General features: G+C 43.3%; 1 protein-coding gene across 5 annotated transcripts in view; it reads right to left on the reverse strand.

Annotated features, from left to right (window-relative positions):
* MAPKBP1 (mitogen-activated protein kinase binding protein 1) overlaps positions 1-23,166 on the reverse strand; it is a 56,508-nt gene that overhangs the window by 27,878 nt on the left and 5,464 nt on the right. For all 5 annotated transcript variants that reach the window (XM_064485713.1, XM_064485716.1, XM_064485712.1 and 2 more), the window contains exon 3: positions 2,773-2,864. In XM_064485713.1, the coding sequence (XP_064341783.1) occupies positions 2,773-2,864 (92 nt within the window). The remainder of the gene's footprint in view (positions 1-2,772; positions 2,865-23,166) is intronic.

Genomic DNA, 23,166 nt, shown 5'->3' on the forward strand with positions numbered 1-23,166 from the left:
CAGTAGCTGTTCTGCACAGAGGCCCTGCACTCAGGCATTAGGGGTCAAGAGAAACCCATTCTCCAAACTGACCGGCTCCACAGCGACAAGGGCTGTGCTGGGCTCTAAAGGCCCTGGCCCCTCTACCGAGCCGCTAGGGAAGGGGCCTAAGTCAATTACAAGGGTTCAACCAAACTGAGTGCCTCAAAGAAGCTATCTGGGGCCCAGCGTGGCCTTCTAGGGCAGGGGGAGCTTTAAAATGTGACAGGTGAGGGGTGGGCTTCCTGTGGGGAAACAGCAGCAAAGGGGGAGCTCTGGAGAAGAGGTGCAGGAGCCACTAAAACCGAGGGGTCTCTACCCAGAGACTTCAACCCACCTCTGCCTGACACACAGCGCCCTCCACTCCACCCTCCCTGAGCTGTTTCATTTCAGAAAACTTTGTTTTGGTTTGATCTTTGCCTCTAGGCCTCTGGGAGAATTTTCTGAGCTTTGTTTCTCTTCTTGTTTCTAGGATACCTGAGCTGCTCCTACAGCAACAAGCACAGTAGGAACTAGAGAGTGGCGGATGGGGGTGGGGTAGGATCACCAGATAGGAAGACCGGGTTGAGGGGGAAGAGTCTGCTTGGCTCACATAGGCTTTGGTGGTCCCCAGATACCCCAGAGGCACGTCAGGGAGCTCGAGCACAGAGCAAAACTAAAACACCCAGAAAAAGGCTATTTGTAAAGAGAGGACTCAAAGTTTTAGGAAACCAAAAGGTCAGGGAGTGGATCAGGACACTGCCCAGGGCTGGCCCAAGCCAAACACACTCAGGAAACCTACTAGAGGTGACAGCAGGAAAGCTTCCATACACCACCAGGAAGGAAAATGACTCCCAGGCACGAGCCAGGCTGGGACCTGCCCACAAACAGAAGCACACACCCTTAAAGGCTCTGGGCCTGAGGTCTGGGTGTGTGGGGAGGGAGGTGGAGCAGGGCTCCACACTCCCCAGGGCAGGGACACAGGGCTCAGCATGTACGGAGGAGCAGCCCAGGCCTTTCCTGCCTGCCCCACATCCAGCCACCAGTTCCACCTCCAACAAGAAGGAACCTGGCTTTCCCAGGCCAAGACAGCACGAGTGGAATTCCCCGGAGACTGCAGAGGGGATCCAGCAACAGAGATCATTCATCAGCTTGCTTCTGGAGGGGGAGAAGGTGGCCAACTCAGCCTCTGCAGGGTGAAGCCAGTGCAACTCTCACAGTCATCACATGCCAAAGAGCCACCCAGGAGAAACACATTCCAGAGCCCAGGAGCAGAAGTCTCCCTGGCATAGACTGAGCTCCCCATCAACTGGCCTCTTCTTATTTGAAGGGCAGGTAGATGGCTTATGGGAAAAGCAGCTTTAAAACATAGCAGAAAATCTGGTCTTCTCCCACCCCACACCATTTTAAGAATGAGCTCTGCCATCAAACTACTTGGGTTGGAATCCCAATACAGACATATACCCGCTGTGTGACCTGGAGCAAACTGCTTAATCTCTTTGAATTTTAGTTTCCTCCTCTAAAATATGGGATGATAATAGTACCAACCTCACAGGGTTGCTCTAAGCTTATACAAAATAATTCCTGCAAATTGCTTAACAAAGTGTCTGGCACAGAAAAAATTCTTGATAAAGGCAGCTTTTTTGATGGGATGCTAAAACTAAAAAAAAAAAAAATCATGTAACAGATATAAAACTACAGGAGTTGCTACGGAAATCACACTGGGGAACTCAGCATTCCCAACATGACAGTGGGGAAAGAGGCAGAGCAGTGGCCCTCCCATTTTCACATTCCTGTGACCAACAGCAAGGAACAGAGGTTGACAGAACCAAAAGCAGGAGAGGCCCCAAGCCTCCAAAAGAAACACTTCTGCAGAAGCTTAACACAATTACGGTTGTGGGTTTCTCATCTGAAGAAGCAGAGGAGTGAAAAGGCAGCAAGGGAAAGAGGAACTCCAGCCCCAGGACCCTACTTCTCTTCCATGGCACTGATAATCTCTTAAAGGGACCAGAGTAGACAAATGTTCAGAGCGTTACTCGTAACAGCCGAAAAGCAGAAAGAACCCAAATGTCCATCAACTGATGAATAGTTAAAATATGGTGTATCCATACAGTGGAATGTTACTCAGACATAAAAAGGAATGAAATACTGACACCCAACATGACATGTACGAACCTTGAAAACATCATGCTAAGTAAAAAAAAGCCAGTCACAAAAAATATGATTCTATTTATATAAAATGTCCAGAACAGGCAAATCTATAGAGACAGAAAGTAGAGGAGAGATTGCCTAGGGCTGGGGATCTTGGAGGGAAGTACAGAGTGACTGTTAAGGGGCATGGAGTTTCTTTCTGGGGTGATGAAAATGTTCTAAAATTGTGTAATGGCAGCACAACTGTGTGGATAGACTAAAAACCACTGAATTGTACATATTAAATGGGGAAGTTGTAAAAAGTAAATTACATCTCAATAAAGCTGTTTTTAAAAATGACTAGAAGGCAGATGTCAAAGATACTGAAGATGGTGTTGGAAGCTATGTGTAACAGAAAGTGTGAGTCTGTGGGTGGGTGTGAGTGGCCAAAAAGCAGGACAGGATGGCTACAAGGACAACAATCAACAAAGAGTCTTCACCTGGCCCTGAATCTCCTTTATAAAAATGCCACCAAAACATTAACCCGGACACATCTCCCAGAAGATACCAGAAAACCCATGCCCACCCCAACTGGTTTAGCATGGCTATGCTCCGATGCAGTAAGACCTCTTCCAAGCCACTTACCCAGCTGGGTAGGCAACTAAACCCGATCGGGGGTCACAGGCAAGTCCTCTGCCTCCAGACACTGTTATTCCAAGCACCTTCTCCAAGGTCACCTGTTAGAGCAAGACAGAAAAGTGTTATGTCATGGACAGAGTGGGGTTGGGAAAAAAGTGCTGAAGGTACCCAGCACCTTCTGCAATGCTGACTGCTTTCCTGATGGCCCTGGCTTCTGGGGAATGGGGCTACTGACTTGTCCAGGTTCTGACCTGGCCATAGGCCCCCTGACCACATGGAAAAAAGCCAGTGTGCATCACTAGCTTTTAAACAGCAATCAAACTACTGAAAATAAAGTGGTTAAAACTCAGCTCATGGCCACAGAGGAACAAGTACTCCCCCAATCCAGGAAGGCTCCCTTTACACGATAAGAGTTGTGGGTCCCCAGGCTGGCCTCTTGGGTCACTCTGAGAATCAGGGGAGGTCACTAATCTTCGTGCCTTGGCCACTCTGATCTCCAAGAGCCAGAAGAATGTTAGGATGTTAGGCATCAATTAGGTGACTCAGACTATCCCTGATCTTTGCATTCCATCATGTTCTTGCCCTCCATCAGAGGACTCCACCCACCCATGTGTGCCAGTTCATATGGACTACAAGCTTAGGAGGCAGAAACATGGCTTAATGCTGTGTTTTGCAAAGCACAGATGCTCAGAGTACTCTAATTATTATTATTAAGCCACAACTCCCACAGAGATGAAAGGGAAACACATGAAAAGTGCTCAGAGAGGACATGGCCACATGAGCCATTCACCATCGCTCTCATCATCACTATTGTTACCCTGCACTGTCTGCAGGCCCGGGATGCACAATGGACTAGCCTCAAATTACTTCTGCTAGATGATGCCATGTAGGCTTCAAACAGCCCTGTCACCTCTTGCTTATCACTCCACCTCACCGTCTGCTACACGACATCTCGCATGTCCAGGTCTAGCCCTGTCTGGACTCCCTGCAACAGCCCTCCCCAGGTATGTCCTGGGTCTTCACTGGCTCAGAGAGGGGCTTCTGAACATAAAATGGCAATGTAAACAGGGTAGAGTGTACTCTGCTAAGAGAGTCTCAGGGGCCTTAAGAGAGCCATGTGAACCAGAAACACTTCAGGGGTGTTCACACTTGTACAGGGCCATCTACTCCTAGTTCGGGCCAGTATCCAGAGAGGGGAAGCCCAGAGTCAATTAGGGTACTCTAGGACTGCTCCTTCCCTCTTACTCTCCCAGCTGGAGGATTCTCAGTGCTCCTAGAGGGCCTGCTTAAATTCTTATCTCCAAGGACCATTTTAGTTTGAATTAGGTTGGAAAGAAATTCCCTGAGGTGGCCAAAGACCAAAATAAGGACGCTATAGTTAAAACTTATTCCCCAGGAAGGTCCCCAAGAGTCTTCTGTGCTTCTTGATGATATGGACCAGGAATTACAATGTGTGTCCAACATGTGTCACTGACAGAGGCAGTTTAGTTCCAGGGCAATGTACCTACCCCAGGCACGTGGCAAGCACCAAACTTGCCAGTTACACTTGGACCTTTGTGAGGCACTAAACCTAGTGGGGGACAAACTTTAGCCTACTCTATGCATTCTTGATAGTTTGCCCTAATTTATGCCTCCTTCCATACTTAATGACCCCCTGGCACCCAATCACCTTTCTGAAAGGCGTGCACACTGACCAGAGTACAAAATAACCCTGGGGAAGTCTGGGGATACTCAGTTCAGGGTGCCACTCCCCATCCTGGCAGTGTGCCCCTGGCTCTCCCAGGGGGAGGGGTACTCAGGAACATTCCTGCTGCACCAGCTGCCTACTGCAGAGAAAAGAGAAAGAGAAGCCTGAGGCCAGCATGACCTGCATAGATGGGAAAGGTCACAAAAGCAAGTGCAGTGAGCTAAAAGGCCACTCAACGCCTATTCTCTTCCAGCTAATCTGATTTCAGGCAAATCCTTTGGCTTCAAATTTACATCAGTCCCTCCCTTATGCTTCAGCTTTGGTCCTAAAGAATCAGACCAGTCTGTTGGTTCTCAGCTTCCCTCTCCTCTGACAGGAATTTAGGTAGGTGTTTCGTGGGTAGATGATCCAGCCCCACAGAGATTAATTCTGGAACTAGCTTGGAGTTTTCAACAGCAATCTAAAGCAGGAAGGAGTGGGGAGGGTATAGCTCAGTGGTAGAGTCCATGCTTACCATGCACGAGGTTGGGTTCAATCCCCAGTACCTCCATTAATAAATAGATAAATAAATCTAATTACCTCCCACTCACCAAAAAAAAAAATTTTTTTTTAAATTAAAGATTTATTATAAGGGAGGATAATAGCTCAGTGGTTCAATCCCAGTACCTCCATTAAAAAAAAATGATCAACTATATGTCAATTAAAAAAAAAAAAACACTGGGAAAAAAAAAGCAGGAAAGAGATCTGAGTTACTCAGATCCCAAAGTTTCACCACAGGCCACAGTAAGAGACACATTTTATATCATGACCCAGTATAAATATACATGTATGTGTGAGCATGTTCATAAAAGTGAAACGAAAGTTTCACAGAACAATATTTACTCTTACTGCATGTTATATACTCCAATTTCTATTATATTCTATTTCATTTAAAAACAGTTCTGGTCTTTACTTTACTGACTTCATGACCTACAAGTGGGCTGGAAGCTGCAGTTTGAGAGACCCTGATAAGGACCATCTCTCCCCGCTGGGCCTGGGTTCAGCCTGGTCCCTGGCACCTCTGTGTCCTGCTGTCACTTTCCTCCTAGGACTCTCGGCAGCGGAGACATCCGGGCTAGGAAACCCCATAGACAGGAGTTTGCCTGGGCTCAAAACTTGGATGATTTTCAAAGGATTTATGGGTTTTGTTTTTGGCTTTTTCTGGCTTTCTGAGCAGCTATCCAAGGGGAAAAAAGGCAGTTTCCTTTGGCTCTGTGGAGGAGGAGGAGCAGGGGAAAAACATTCAGGGGCATCAGCTGGTTTTTATTTTATGTTCTAACTCAAACCAGCTTCCTGTTTGCAGGGAGGTTTGGAGCTGAGCTCCACTTTCAAAGGATCTGAGAGTCCAGGGCTCCTGCAAGGCCTCCAACATCTAGGCTTATTCTACAAGGCTCCAGCACGGTGGACTTTATAAATTGATTCTCTCCCTCTCATAATCCTCTCTATATCCCTTCTTTCCAAAAAGGTGGTATAGCTTTCATCCACCCTAGGGAATGGAGACAAACCTGGACACCCCCTTGCAGACACGCCCAGGCTGAAAGCCCCCGGGGTCAGCAGCGGTGTGCTGCAGCTGGCTTGCATGGGCTCAGGGGACCGACTGTGCACCTCTTTTCCCAGCTCCATGTTCAGTGACAGCACACTGGTAGCTTGAAATCACCATGGCAGGAGTACTTACACCATGAAATCAGACAATGCTACAAATCAGGGCCCTTTTCCTCCTCTTCAGAGAGCATGTAAACATTTCCCAGGGCACCACTGGGCTCAAGCAACTTCTCTCTTTCACTAGGACTATGGCTGTAATGCCCATGTGTTCACTCTACTTCAGGCCTTACTTCCTATAGTCTTTTTCGCAATATGGCAGGCCACTGTGATTCTTTTAAAATATAGATGAGATCATGTCATTACTCTGCTCAAAGCCTCTAATCCTTAAGGTCAAATCCAAACTTTATCCTGGTTTATAAGCCCTAAGTCATCTGGCCTCTGGCTACCTCTCTGACCTCGTTTCATACACCCTCCTCCTACACAACCACCCTGGCTGCCTCAAGCACCTCAAGCAGATTCCAACCTCAGGTCCTTTGCATGTGCTATTTATTCCTTCCATAAAATGCTCTTCCCTCAACTATTCCCACAGCTAATTCACCCAGGTCTTTGCTCAAAGGTCTCCTCCTCTGAGAGGACTTTTCAGACTGGCTTTACTGCTATCACTTGATACCCAACTTACCCTGCTTTATTTTTTTGTTGTTGTACTTAGAGTCACATGGTGACCCAACATCAATTATATCTTTGTGTACATATTTACTGTCTGTCTCCTCTACCAAAATATGAGCTCCTTGAGGGCAAGGCCTAAGTTGCTACCCTTCACTGATTATGTCTTTGCTGTATGTCTTAAATCTTGCAGAGCAAATGTTAAAAAGAGAGAAAAGATAGGGTCTGGGATGTGGCGTGGGGCTTAGCACCTCATGAGCAACATCCTTCTGCAGTTCACATACCTGACTTCTCTTTATCCTCAGGCCACTTCGTTGACACCCAGTGACCAAGCAATGTGAGGAGAAAGGGTAGAAAGAACTCCAGAACGTATGGTTTTATTTGATTTAGGTTTCTCACTTAAGTGCTCATAAGTCTGCACATGTTTTTGATGCTCTGACACGTCACTTCCACTTCCAGTAGAAGTTTTCAAGGTTCACTGTGCACATCCCTTTCCCTGACTGCTAAATGTGGCAGCAGGTGATGAGATCGGCCCCCTCAGCCTGGGCCCCCGAGTAACTCTGATGAACAGAACACCCACACCGATCCACACTGAACATAAGTATGAGCAAGAAATAAACTATCCACTAAGTCAGGGAGACTTGGAGGTGATTTGTTACCACAGCATGACCTGCTGGGCAATTTTCACACTTTTTGATCTCTTCCACTCTTTGGTTTCTTTACATTCTTAGAAATTACCAAGGATCCCAAGGAGCTTTTGTTTATACCAGTTATATCTATCAATATTTACTATATTAGAAATTACAATGGAAATATTTAAATACATTTAATCATTTAAAAATAACAATAAATCCATCACGTTAGCCCTTTTATTAAAAGAAACTCTATTTTCCAAAACAAAAGCAAAAAAATTTAGTGAGAAGAGTGGCACTGTTTAATGTTTTTGCAGATCTCTTTAATGTCTGGGTTAATAGCAAATGGCTGGATTCTTCTATCTGCATCTGCATTCTATCTGTTGTGGTATGTTATTCAAGGTGAAGATAAAAGAAAATCTGACCTCATTTGGAAATGTAATTGTAAAAGGGGGATCACAGAGATCCCCTAAGAGGGTTTCGGGGACCACAGGGATTCTCTGATCACACTTTGGGAACCAATGACCTAGCTCCTCCTGAACACTACTACAGCATCTCTCACAATAAGGAAGCATTCTCACTAGTATGAGAGTTCTTGCCTCAGGCATCGTTTGAGGAAACTGAGGCAGGGAAGAGGCCCTATGAGAAAACAGCTGTCCTCAAAGTCAGGGACAGGGCCCCAAGTCCTGACAGGAACTTCAGCTCCAAATCCTCGTGGCCCAATGCTGTGGAACATAGCCCAAAAGACACACCAGTCCAAGTAACTGATTACGGCCAGTAACATGAGACACCACTGCTATGGGCAGCTAGCACCCTGACACATCCACAGATTTAGGAACATCATGCACAGGTGAAAACTCAGAACTGAGAAGGGGGCACCGCTTCTGTACTCTGCAGTGATTGCCTCCACATCCGAAACACAGCCTAGAAGCAGGGAGAACACTCAAGCTATGGCCCAGCCTTCCCCTGAAGGTGGAGAGTATTAAGATGGAGGAAAGCCCATATCAACCTGAAAGATAATGTCATCTTCCCCCGGAAGCAAGTCTGCAGGAGGGCAGAATTACCACAGACACACTGCAGAGGAAGGCTTTAATGCCCACCCTCCCAACATGCACCAGGCCAGGCAGGATTGTATCCTCTCGAGAGAAAGAAGGAAAGCAAAATCATCCCTCACTGTAATGAGATAAAGGGATAACTTCAGAATCGCCTATCCCCAGGAGAGAAGGAAAGAATAAAGCCAACTGTTTAAGAGCGCTTTTGGCTCTCATTAAAGAAGATGGAGAAAACAGGTGGCTCAGAGGCGACAGACAGGACTACTCATTCATACTAGATGGAACAGTATTTTCCAACGTGCAGATTACAGCCTATTAATGGGATCTGAAATTGATTTAGTGGGTAACGAATAACTAGAATAGAACAAAAAGCAGATTTCATGGCATGTAGTAACAGTAAGTATTGATCATGAAACTTTACTTTGTGAGGGGTCTGTGCTTTGTGAGTGTGTGCATGTGTACTGGGTCACAATGCAAAATGTATTTCTTAATGTGAGTTGTTCTCAAAAACGTTTAAAAGCCACTGGGATGCTGTGGGGATCCTAGGATGAAGAATATAAGACTCAACCCTCTACTCTCAAAATCCATTAGGGAAGATGAGTAGATACACCGCAAAGCAATCCAGTATGCGATGAGGGTCATAAGAAAGATACAAAGCGCTCAAAGAGAAAGAAGAGAGATGATTTCTGAACAAGATCAGGAAAGGGAAACAATGAAGGTTTCTTGGAAGACCGAATGGAATTTGTCCTGGGCCTTGCGGTGAGGACAGGATTTGACAAACAGAAATACAGAGAGAAGGAATTCTCAGTAGAAGAAGCTGCATGAGTGAGTTTGGCAGAAGGAAACAACAGAGCAGGTGAGCAGCAGGAAAAGCAAAGGTTTTTGTAGGAGAATTAGGTGAGGTGAGGTAGACTGCATCCAGACCAGGAAGGGCCTTGTTTGCCAAACTAAGTGGTCAACTGTGGGCCCTGGGAAGTCACTGAAGCGTTTCAAGTGAGGGACACGATCAAAGCTATGCTTGGTGATGATGTATACAAGACATATAACACAGGCAGGGAGCCCCATTAGGATGTATTACAGTAGTACAAGTGAGAAGGAATGAGGATCTAGCCCAGTAAGAAGACAGTGGGCGTAGAAAAGAAATAATGACAAAGAAAAGATGGCAAAGCAAACAGAATTAGCAAGACTGGGTACTGTACAATTCTGGAGGAAAAAGACAAAAGACTCAAATTTTGAACCTCAGAGATAGGGAACTAGGTGGTGCTATGAAAAGAAATGGCACGATGATCAGAAAGAGGCCCTGGACAAAGGAGGAAGGACGGGAACCAATGACATCTGTTTTGGACACGCTGAACCTAAGATGCTTCAGGGATATTTAGTAGGAACCATGGAACATTTAATTTAGCAACATATACAAGAAGTTGGGAGAGAGGTCAGGACTAGAAATAGATATCTGAGAATTATTCACATGGAGGTGAAAACCACCAGTGAAAATACAGTGAGACAGAAGATAGAGGGAAGGCTGAGGCTGAGGAGAGAGATGTGGGCAATACCTATTTTTAGAGTATGGAGAAGATGAGGTCCTAGGCAGTCAGAAAGGGAAGAGGAGAACCAAGATGTCAGCGAAGGGGAGAGTTCCCAGAAGGAAGGGGTAGTTGATGTAAGTGCTATAAAGAAGTGAAGGAGGCAAGAAACGAACTCTCCAGAGTCCAGAACCATCTGCAACATAGGTGGCACAGCACAGGGTCCCAAGCAGCCCCAAACCTCTAACACAGGATCTCAGGAACTCTGGGCAAAGCCTTCTAAGCTTTTCTGGTCTCTCTCCCTCACTCTCTTCCTCTCTCTCTCTCTCCCTCCCTCTTCCCCTCCCACCCACCCAGTCCCGAGATTTGATCAGCTCACAAGCTAGAGGAGAGGCACTAGCCAATGAAAGATCCAGTGTGTGGAGCCAAGACAACGGCACTGCCAGAGAAAGGCTTCTTGCCTGAGCCCATGGCATAGGGAGTTTGAATCTGTTCTTCCTTTCTTAGTATGAGGGACTTCTACAGGGAGTCTGCAGTAGCGAGGGAGCAGCTGCTTCCTGGAGAGACAAAAACTAAGCCCAGAGCCACAAAAGGACAGGGTCATCTAGGATTTAGCTGACCTCAAACTGGTAAAGAAGCCCCAGCAACTGGGAGGAAGTGGATCTCTGTTTTGGTTGCCATGTTTTGTTGCCACCAGTTTCTTTCTTCCCCCTTCTCCTTTTCTCCACTTCTGAATCCCACTCAATACAAGTTATAAATACCTGAGTTATAAGTCATTCCAGCCAAATTATGGGCTTGCTATTTCTATAAACAAACATGTCACAGACCTGTCCGAGGCAGAGCCCTCTCTGCCTTTCCCTCCCTTCCTGCAGGTTAAGAATAACTATGCTTGTCTCTTGTCCACACACTACACTCTCATCTCACAAAGCAGATTCTCTCCCAGACTCTGAGAATTGCCACTTATGCAAAAGCCACAGAGGAAGCCCAAGGCCAGCAGGCTTTGTGCAGAGACTTAGCCAGCTAGGCAGAGACCCAGGGACCAGCCCTGGTAGGAGGAAGGGGGAGGTGGGTATCATGCCCAAGCTCACTCATTCCTGCTCCTTCAGAGTCCAAAGTGCCATCTGGTCAGAGGCAGGAAGGGACACAATGGCCACCACAAGACTGTAGAACAGACTTTGCCTCTCTGCTCAGCTCTTAATCTCTCCCCCATCTAGCTGATTTATAGTCTTACTGTCTATTACCATGAAGTCTCCCAGAAACAAACAACTTTCAATATGACAGAAAAACCAGGCTCCCTCACTTAGAGCTCAAGATTAGTTGGAGTTGAGCCAATTCCACAGTGCTGGGATTAAAATAGCCTCAGCTTCTAAGGAAGGTGAGTCTGTCACTGCTTGGGAGGAGGTGACCTTAGAGATCCTTTAGCCATAAGCCCCTGGAGACTAGAGAACAGAGGTTCCCAATCCTGGCCCGTTGAGAGAATTACTCAGAGGGCTTAATGAGTTTTTTTCAGATAGCAGTCCCCAGCTTTTCCCCATCCCCTGTCTCCGCAAGATTCTAGATCCACAGCCATGGAGCGGGTCAAGAATCTGCATAATAAAGCTCTCCACGTGGTTCTAGTGATTAATCAGGTGGGGAACCATTAAATTATAAAGCATTTGGCCTTTTTAACCCCTCCTGAGACTAAGAAGAAAAACAATGTTCCGAGTATTCTTTCAAAAAGACACATGGGCTGTGAAGGGTCTTGGGCAGAGAGAGGATCTGCAGCGATAACAGCTACCATCTACTGAATGTGAACTCTGTGGGCAAAACTGTGCTAAACGCTTTACAAGATCACCTCATTTAATGCTTCTGACAACTTTATGAAGGACTAGTATTATCTCCATTTTACAGATGAAGGAGTTAGGTAAGTAGCGAGTGGGAGAACCAGGATTCAGACCTAGGTCTGCTTGGTTCCAGAAACCATAGGGTTCAAGGAGAGAGTTCAGGTTGTCCAAAATCACCAGAATGTTGGCAGTTTCTGAAAGAGTACACGGGGAAGTCACCATGCCATCACAGAGGCTTAGGGACAGGTCTGAGAACCAACGGAGAAGGTAAAGGGCACAGGATGTAGTAGAGAGGTGACAGAGTCCTCTCCTGCTAGCTTTACTGTTTTTTAAAAAATTAGCTGGTCTTATCAGTAGCTTAATGGTCTAAAAATGGGTTCTGACCTCTCCACACTGAGATGGTTGCAGAGAAAGAGCACAGAGGGTCTTCCAATGTCAGAGTATCCCACGTGGTCAGAGCTTGCCCACGTCCAGCTGGCACCAGAACTTACAGTCAACAGACAGCTGACACTCATTTCCAAGGCAACTGACATTACAGAGTCAGAAGAAGAGGAATCTGATTCCGTGTGCAGATGGAGGAAGAGGTAAGGATGGTATCAGACCTCAGACCAGAAAGGAGGGAATGAGGGGCCTCTAGCTAAAGGACTCAATTATAATATAACCAACAGCACGCGCCCAAGTCCAAAGAGAAGCCTTGGCAACACAGTGCCTGGGATAAAGCAGGGATTCCTACCCCACCTTTCTCCTCCAGTTATCAGAAAGATAAGCATAGAGGACAGCTCAATTTAAGCAACCAGAATAAGAAAAATATTTTTTTCCTCTCTAAGGTCACTCTTCGCTACAGCAAGACCAGAATCACAAACAAAGCTTTATGAGCTAAAAGTCTAATCATCAAGAAAGGTCGAATTCTTCCTCATTCACCAACTCTACATGCCTGGGTTTTCTTAATCTTTTGGTTTCCAAACGTTGTAACCAGGGAGAATCCTAACTGTTTCTTATCTGGACTAAGTGTGCAAAGTGAATGTGTGTTCTGGGACATCAAGGGGAGTGGGGAGGACTCCTGGTGCCCACACAATCATGCAAACTTGTGCCATGAGACTCTCCTAGAAGAAGGAAGGTTTCTTCAATGTGTTATTCTCTATAAAATGCTCACTTCCTTTCCATTCCTAAGGCCAATGCCCTGGCTAAGACTTTCAGTACCACATTCCTGGATATGGCAATGGCTTTCCAATCAATCTCCTTACTGCAGTCCCTATCCTACCCCTGCCAATTTATCAAAATAACCTTTCCATAGCATAACTATGATTACACCTCTCCCCTGCTCAAAAACTTTCAATGGCTCCTTACTGCCAACTAAATAAATTACAAATGTCTTGGCTTAGCATCCGTCAGTGGGCCCTCTTTTTCTTCTATTTCCTAGTAGTCACTTCTATGAATCATGTGTATTTGTCAATCTGGATTATTCATTATTCTGGAAAGGAGCCTCGCGGCTTTATTTTATATTCTTCTACCTGGAATGCTCTTCCCTTCCACCACCCCATACTGAAACCCTACCCCTCCTTTAAGAACCAGCTCAAATATCACATCCCCTATGATTCTTTCTGTGATCACCCTGGCCATAAATTACTCCTCCCTCGTTGGTATTCTTTACAGCAGCACTTAATTTGCATCATTCACATGGTAGGTACTACTCAGTACTTTGTACAGGAATTCTTCATGGATTTTGTATTATCTCTCCTACTAGCCTATAATCTCCTGGGAGGCAGAGGCTGTGTCTCACACAACTCTATACTTACAGCACAGGGCACAGTGTTTAATATAGTATATTTGTTGAATCCACTTTTAATACTTTTAAAATATTTGTGAATATTCTTTGATTTATCTTACTTGGTAAATTCTTTAAGCTCCTAGAGAATTCTCCATTTATCACAGCCAGCTGTAGAAACTGGAGTAGGAAGCAGTATTTTGACACCTTTCCAGAAAAGACTGGGGAAAGCCTAAAGGGAATAAGCCATGTGCCTTCAATGATTACAAACAAAACAGTTTTATCCCCGACTTTAGCAAATACATGCATGGCATGGCTCTTCATAAATCTGACAAAATTATAGTTAACAAGCCTAAAAGGATCAGAGATAATTTTTGTTTCGTAAAAGTAACAATACTATTGTTTAAAAAGAGCTTTACTGAGGAGGGAGGTTATAGCTCAAGTGGTAGAGCACATGTTTAGCATGCACGAGGTCCTGGGTTCAATCCTCAGTACCTCCTCTAAAAATAAATCAATAAATAAACCTAATTACCTCCCTCCCCCTCAAAAAAAAAACTTAAAAAAAAAAAAGAGCTTTACTGTCCTTTTTAATCAGAAATGACTGTAGCTATCAGTAGTTATTCTGGATGTTAGAATTATGAATGGCCTGTTTTCTTCTTTATGGTTCTTCATATAGTATAAAAAAAATCTTTTCAGAAAGGACACGTACTTCAGAAAATACAAAAAAAAAATTATTTACCAAGGAAATATCTTTGAAGATATCAGAAATGAATGATCTCAAATTTAACAAGTTAATGACAAATGGGTAAGAAAATATTTTTATGTCCTATTATTACTTAAAAAACAAACCAAGTTTATTATACCAGATATATTTTCCAACATTTGTACATAAATGCTTTAATGAGTATACAGATTTTAAAATTTAAACATTTTAGATTTAAGTATGAAATACACGTTTAAATTGGAGAGACTTTTACCTTTATTGTTTTTTTCTACTTACAAAAATAATACAGATTCGTTGTACAAAATTCCAACATTACAGAAATATAGAAATGTAGATAGTGAATGTCCACAATAATCTACTATCCCTCCCTGAGGTAACCAGTTTTAACAATGGTTTGGTATTTATAGCCTCACAATTTTTTCTACACATATACTAAAACATGTTTTAACAAAATATAAATAATCATTAACATAAAAACTGTTAAACAGTTTGCTTTTTGTCACTTAATAGATCTTGTATACCCTCTCATGTCAGTACATATAGATTAACCTCGTTCTTTTTCAGCAAGTATAAGGTATTTCATTTTATGGATGTACACCAATCTCCTATTGATGATTACTTGGATTACCTCAAAGATTTCACTATTGCGAATAACACCCCCCCCAAAAAATTTTCAGTTATATACACTTTTTTGTAGTGTGAATGTTTGCATAGAATAAGATTCCAAAACTATAACTGCTAGATCAAAAGCTAAAAATACGTAAATTTTTTGCTAAAGGACATTTCCAAGTTGTTCTCTAAGAACATGAGATCAACATCTGCTCTTACCAATAGTGTAAGGGTACGAATGCACTTGTTTCCTCCATCTTCACATAATTTTCTTTAAGCAAAAATTATTTAAATAGAATATTTCACTCATCACAATATTAGAAACTTAAAACAATGGGTTTTAAAATGAACAGTTTTTACTCTGCCTTCAAATTCTTAGTCTAAAAGGAAGCTCTAAGACCAATTCACTTCCCAAATAATTTCTCAATATAAATGAATTAGCCCTAAAAGAAGAAAAAAGTTTTATCTATTTCTAGAGAAGATACTGCTGTTAAAAAGCATGCTCATTATTCGGTGATTTCCAATCAGACACAGTCAATTAGGACTCTCCTTATTCCTGGTTCACTAGTTTGACTTTTTTAATTCCCCAAAATCATATTCATAGCCCTGCAATAAATTACACAGTAGTTAGTATCAAAAGGAATATTTGCTAAGCCTTTCTTTTGGTCAGGGTAGTTAAAGTATTATTGATACAAGTATTGGCAAGAAAAAGGTACTGAAGATAGGTCATGATAAAAAGCTACACAGGGAGGATGATTAAATGTTAGAACAGAAGGAGCTAAACCTGCAAAAAAGGACTTCTCACAAATGGAAACTTGAAGGAATAAAATCTTGCCAACAAATTAGAAGAAAACTCCTGGGTATTCTAGAAATCTATGGACCCTGATAATATTAGCAACACCGTAATAGCTGTAAACTTATTTAGATCTTACAATGTGCTTTCACGTTCATTAAATATCATTTAATACTCACAAAGAAACCAGCTCAGAAGCGAGGAAGGAAGCTGTCTCGCCAGCCCCCATTACACCACACACACACACACACACACACACACACACACACACACACACACACACACACACACACACACCCCCATTACACCACACACACCCACACCCACACACACCCACACCCACACACACCCACACCCACACACCCACACACACACCCACACACACACCCACACACACACCCACACCCACACCCACACACACACACACACACACACACACACACAGCTACTTAAAATATTGCCCAAGCTAGAGCAGCAGGGGCATCACTTGGGAGCCTGGTAGTAACGCAGAGTCTCAGGGCGGGTCCGAAACTCAATCTGCATTTTAACAAGAACACTGGCCTCTTGCCCCAACCCCACCCCCGCCACTAATCTGTCTGCACCTTAACTCTTAAAAGCCCTGTTCATTAGCCAGTTCTGGATTTGCTATGAGGGAAAGTCTCTCCCACAGCTGCTGTGGAGGCCTCACAAGGGAGACTAAAGCAGCCTGGGGAAGGAAGGACATCATAAGGAGAAAGGCCATGTTTAGAAAAGTCAGCAGCAGGTTATTATGTCGTATGAAAACCATCATGATGTGCAAAGATACTATGCTTTCCCAAATAGAAGCTGACTGACAGTGTCAGGGTACTGGAGGCAAGCCTGCAGCCAGCCTGTTGCATGTTTCGTCCTGACAAGCAGCTGCTTGCTTTTCACCAGGCAGGAGCTGAGTGATGGCAAGAGTCAAGGTTTCCGAGCATGCTCTCAGCTCCTCCCCCCCTTATCACAAACTAGCTTGGGGTTTCTCATCAGGACTAACTGGGGCAGCTGCAGAAAAGCATGCATTAAGATCCTATGATTTTACACCCATAATGTTATCACTGCTTCCTATCTGAGGAAAGAAATCAAAATAATACACATTTGAGATCAGGTGAGGCAAGGCACTCAGCAACCCTGGAGCCACCCTAGCCAAACAGAGTCAGGTGGGCAAATGACCTCATTTTTGCTCATTTTCATGTTCATTGAACTGTGACTGTCATCATCCAGGTCAGCCCTGGCACAGGGCATTTTAGATCCAGTTTCTTTCACAGAAAATAGGCATTTTAACTCAGTGATTGTCCAGTTTCAAAGACCAAGTCAGGTGTGGGTAGGGACAGCCAAAGAGGTAACAAAGAGATGGAGAACAGAGGGAAAGAGGGAGAGATTTGGGGTAGGTAGCACGAGCAAGCAGTGAGGAGTGTGGGCTACATGATCAACTGCCACCTAAGAGGAGAACAGTTTAAAGCCCCACGATACCCACACACAGAAACAACCAAGGCATCTGTTGGTCTCCACTTCACCCCCTCTACCTTGCTCCAACCTCAAGAGAGAAGCAGCAACTGCTTGTAGCTTATAGGCGTCTGGAACCACACAGCTGCATCCTGTCAACTTGATAGGCATGTAACCCAGAACCACAAGTTGTACAGTTCCTAACCGTACCCCAGAACAAAAAGTGGGGACACAGTTCAGGAAATCTGTGGAGTTGGGAGTGGGAAGAGGAGCAAGGATGTAGAGTGAAAAGGGATACCGAATGATGGTTCTAAAATATCAGTCTGAGAAGTTCATTACATTAACTTTTATGGGGAATGTTGGGGGAAAAGTGTATTTTTTTAAGGTACTATGCTTTTCCAAGCTGATTGCTGGATGTGACTCTTGGCTCTAGCAATATTAGGCAAACTTCTGTGCTCAGTGTCACGTTTTGCACATGAAGATTCCCTGGGAGGAGTATAGGATAAAGATTAAGAGAAGGAGTTAAGATAGCCAAGGTTTGAACACCAGCTCAGTCACTTACTGGCTATATAACCACCCCCTACTCACCTGACCTCTCTTGGCATCAGTTTCCTCATCTACAAAATGGGGAGAGTAATAGTACTTGTAGTGGGATGGTGTGAAACTTAAATGGGGTAATATAAGTACATGCTTAGCACAGTACATAGCAAAAAGCTCAATAACTGTTAGCCATTATCACCACTACAAATATTATTGCTTCCAGGATTGGGAGAGTAAGATATGGACAAGAAGCACTGACAACAAAGGTTGGAAAGGGGTGGTTTCAATAAGGATATTGCCTAGAAGTGCTGAATGGCACAATCTATAATGGATGGGAAAAGACGCAACTTGAAAAGTCAAAGGACAAATAGACAAGATCAAGTCCTTGGGTATTTTAATTTCTAACAATAAAATCATCTCAGTTATGCAAGACAAAAACCTCATTTCACCTTAATGACACCGCTAGTATCACATCCTTCAGAAACTACCAACACACTGGCAGTGTTTATCTCTTGACTTGGGTGGTGGTAACAGGAGCAATCATTTTATAATCACTCACAATATAACACTGTATTATTATATTTCATAAACTTTTCCATGTTATATTTCATCTTTTTTTAAGTTTTGTTTTTTAAGTGCCAGCATCTTTAAAGGGTCAGCTGAACTTACAGGTAAATGACCAGAAGCACCATTAAAGGAACAGAGTTAGCAAAGCCAGATGAAAGGTACGATGGAAAGCCAGAAACTGTAGTGGGCTCAGCACAAATGAGAAGCAATGTTCAAATCCAGAAGAACCTAAGGAATTCCTTCTCAGGATTCCTCCAAAAGAGAATCTGACAAAGTGTGCGTGTGGTGGTGGTGGGTGGAGGGACAGCCATGTGGTTTCAAAGTGTTGTTCCAAAATCTTCCAGTATATTTAAATCTCAATTATGAGTGAAGAGGCAGGGAAGGGAAAATGTCTTTAGCTCCATTCCAGTTTTAGTGGGAGAGATAAGGTATATAAACTTAAAATATATATATAATCTAAAAAAGATAGTTTTATACACTAGGGAAGCAACACACAAAGCATTACAAACATTCTCTGCAATAAAATAAGAGAGGGTGGAATTTACTGCCTAAAAGTCGAAGAGGAGATATCCATACTGTGAACTCGTTCTTCTGTAACCGCTCTTTAAAACCAGAGGAAAATGCTGTGGCCAATTAAGAAGTACTGTGGACTTGCTGATATAACTGTTGGGAGGAAGGAAACCAAGATCTGGAAAATCTGAACAACCAAAAATACCAACCCTCAAGATCTACACTGCCCAATTTGTTTGTCATATTCACTTTATTTCTTGCTCTCCCTACCCTTCTCCCTTTTTTTAAGAGGTAACAGAAGTTAAGGAAAAATCCACAGTGTGGATTTGATTCAGTAAACTTCCAAACAGGTGGGAAATTCTCATCCCACATCTCTACTGAGAATTGCTGTAAAAGGAAGCTGACCGAAAACAATGGAGCTCAGAGGAGAGGCATAGCTTATAGCAGTGGGAATGTGATGCATAATACAACAAACCCTGCTGAAAACACTGTAGCTTTCTTTCCCTACCAACACAGCAGTCTGGACATGAAGTAAAAACCAACAGACACTCTGAGAACAACAGTGGGACACACCACGTTCCCAGAGAAGCTTAGTTTCAATAAACATAGTCCCAGATTTTAAGCCATAGACTGTTTTCCAAAGGGGCAGGGATGACAGCCACAAGTCCAACTTTAGACTCGGGTGGTTGACAGAGAGGTTACAGAGGTCAAGCTGAAGCCTCATTTCTATGATTTTTTTTTTAATTTATCAAGAAATGAAAACACACAGGTAACAAATGGAAGAAAGAAGTGAAGTCAGAGAAACACCAATGGCCCCAAAGACATTCAAAATACTGGCAAGAAATAAGACAGTGACTCAAAATGATCCAACAGGGGAAACTTGCCCTAAATTGCAAGCTGAGAAAGGGAAAAGAAACTTGGACAGTAGCAGTGCTGGTAGACTCCAAAACGAGTGAGGCCAAGTAGATGAGGGAAGATTTTATAAGACAACTTAGAGCCTGAAGAGGTTGGACTATTTTAGACAGCATAGCAAGAGGTGTTGGGCTGGGGAGAGAAGAATTCTCTCTCTCCGGTGAGAATCACTTTGAAGGCTGAGGGCAGCTGCAGACACCGGAAGGAGAAGGAAATGGAGATCAAAGGGAAAAAAACAGAACACCTCACACTTTTCATTGTACACCACCTGTTCTGAGGATCTCAAGACACTTTGCAAGCCTTAAAGAATACATCAGAGACAGAAAATCCAACAAGAACTTACCCAAGTTCACCAACAAAGACAGGTGAGGGGCAGGGCTGCTGGCCACAGAGGCCTCTCCTCTTGGTCATCTATTCTAGCTGGGGAGCCCAGGGAGTGTGTATTAAACACTAAAAACTCTTGGTTCCTATGAATCCCAAGGTAAGTGGGTGGTGGAACAGTGACATAAAAAAACTGGCCAGGACTCAGGGATATTATCATAAAGTTTCCTATTCCTGCCTCCTGAGGAAATTCCTGCTGATCTGTCTTAGTAAGGCAATGATCAGCTCCTCATATCTGACCCTGCAAAGGGCAGTTTCTCTCAGATCTATCCCTCATATAGCAGTTTACAGAGCGGTCAGTCTAGAAGACACAAAGGAGATTTAAAAACAACCACTACCAAAAAAACTATTCAAGGAGAAGAGTATACTTACTGGGCTAGCTTTATATTTTATATATATTTATATTTATATATTCTCAAGAAGCCTCAATGGGGACTTGGGTACGAAGTCGACAGATTTCAGGGTCCTAGCACTTAAGCCAGGAGTTCATAATCCAACTGGGCTTCTGATGGAATTTAATATATACACAACTACCAAACTCTACCCCCAGAGGTTCTGATTCCATATAGCTAGGATAGGGCCCAGGAATGTATATCTTTTAAATTATGTCTCACTGCCCTCCAGACCCCACCCCGATGTTGAGCGCTATCAAGCTAGAGCCAGTGATCCATGAATGTTTGAAAGTGAGTATGATCCCCTACTACCAAACAGGCAGAATAAATAATCTCAATACTGATATAGGGCTCAAATATTAAGCAAAAGCTGAAATTAGATTACTGCCAGTATTTTTCTCCTCTATGAAATTCACCTACACAAACTCTTCCTGGAGCCACATATTAAAAGGCTTAAAAGGCTCAAAACACCACCCTACAAGCAGGCAGGAGAAAAACTGGGGGTGGGGTGGGGAAGATTGGACTTATATTCATGAAAACTAAGAACGAGAAGAAAGTTGCAGCCACCTTGCCCATTGTTTTCAAAGGTAAAATATGTAACTCAGATTGGATTAATGGCTATGAAGGAGGAAGAAAATTTCAAAACCTTCTTCACTCACTTTTTAAAACCCTAACAACCCTCTAGCACAGGCAATCCTTTTGTATCTCTAACTTAAATCTTGCCTGCTCGGCTTCAGTCCATTTCTGTCCTTTGTTAAAATGAAAAACAACCCAGCTCCCTCCACATAAAAATCCTTCAGGAACTTTAAGAAAAGAGGGGGAGGGTTAGCAACCAAGAGCACACGCATTGGCTTCTTAAGGAAAACATAGCCTCAACTGAGACGACAGAAAGAACCGACAGTTGCACAGGATTTGAAGTTGAAGGGTGTTTACATCTGATAACTTTGAGTTACACTTCATCAAGACTCAGCAGATCTGGCATAAAACCTCAAATTACTCCTTTCCAATTCTATTATGCTGCAGAGACTTCCCTCCCTTGGAAAATGTTTAGTAAAAATTCCAGCTCTCATCTACTCTCTCTCTAATAACTTAAATCCTCATCTCTTCTGGCTCTCACTTCAGCTTTTAGCCATATTTTGACCATATTTCTAACTAGGTCTCTCCTGAATTAAAAAGCCTTTAATGAGCACGACTTTCCGCATGTATGTAGTTCCCCTTCTCTTTAATGCCCTTCATACCTAAATAGGCTGCATGTCTACTTCTTTTTCAACATTTTATTATTCCTCTTTTTTAATTCCTAACTTTGATTTCTCTTCTAAGGAGGTGACAAACTCCTCCTAATCACTTGCTATTCTCCTGGAATTTCAAGTATATCTCTACTATATTTGACATCTTTAAATTACTCTCAGTCATTTATTCATTTAATATTTACTGCATATCTTACACCATACTAAACAGTGTGAAGCAAAGGAAAAAGAACATGACCTTAGGAAATGAAGACATACATAAAAGAACAATTAGAGATTGGTTCCCAGGTAGTGGGGCTAGTCAGAGAAGGCTGTGTGGCTCCAGTAAATATAAAGTTGGATCTAAAAATAAGTGGAGAATTTGGTGAAAAGGCTACTGTATACAGAAGAAACAGTTATGATTCAAAGCAGCAGGCCATATGAGGTAAAAGCTGCATAAAGGCCCCCTGTCACTTCCTTCTTTGCCCCTACCCCCACCTCGTGAAAGGCATATGTCTTTTGGTCTTCAAATTTTGTTTCAGGGTTAGTTATCCATGAATCACAAGATCTCTGACTACTGCCATGATTACCCACAGCTACCACATATTAGAGCAGCTTACAAAGTCTTATATTCCAGGTCTTAACGTTGGTTACCATGAGGCAGGCTTTTAGAATCATCTTTGATAGAGAGTCTTCAATAAGGAATATGGGGAGTCAGGCATCTGCAGGGTCCCAGGAACACAAAGATAGCTACTACTTTTGGGTGCTAAAGATATACACCAGCACTCTTGTTCTGTCAGACTACTCAAGGGTCATTCAACTTCAGCTAAGTATTTCCTTCATTCACAGCTCTGGGACAAACAAAGCCACTTAAAGCAGTCTGAAGCACTGAATTCCTGTTTGAAACAGGGATGTTTAATGGTGACACCAAGGATGCCCTTTTTTTAATGTTTTCCTGCAGCACTTCTCCTCTCCTCTTGCCTCAGGATTCATGGTTCAAGCATCCCTTCCTCTGTGAAGTTTTTTTTCTAATTCCCCTAAGCTGATTTAGGTTCCCTCCCCTGTGCTGCCATTAGCATTCCTTTATACATACTTCTAGGACAGCACTTGCCACATTATGTTGTAATTATTTGTTTATATGTCTGACTGGCCACAAGCTCTTTGATGGCAAGAATAATGCTTTATTTATCACTGATTCTACACATGATAGGCACACAATAAACGTTTGTTGAATGCATCAATGATAAATGACATGGTAAATTTTAAAGAATGGTGACCGTACCTTCTGAGTTTCAGACCAAAATTACAGTATTAATACTGAAGACTAAACTCCCATCATACATGTCTATTACCTCTACCATTCTTGGTCAGAAAAAGAGGCCAAAGATATGAGAAGATGGTTCTAATAGTGCTAGTTGTTGCCAAGTTACCAACCAAGAGTATGAGAGATTACAGTCCTAAGACTGACCCAACACAACAAATGAGTGAACAGAGCCAAATCTAACACAATGTCTATGTTTCAGGCTCATTCTCCTGCTTCAGGAGACTATGAACAA

The sequence above is a fragment of the Camelus dromedarius genome, chromosome 5, assembly GCF_036321535.1.
Source record: "Camelus dromedarius isolate mCamDro1 chromosome 5, mCamDro1.pat, whole genome shotgun sequence".
In the NCBI taxonomy this organism is placed as follows: Eukaryota; Metazoa; Chordata; class Mammalia; order Artiodactyla; family Camelidae; genus Camelus; species Camelus dromedarius.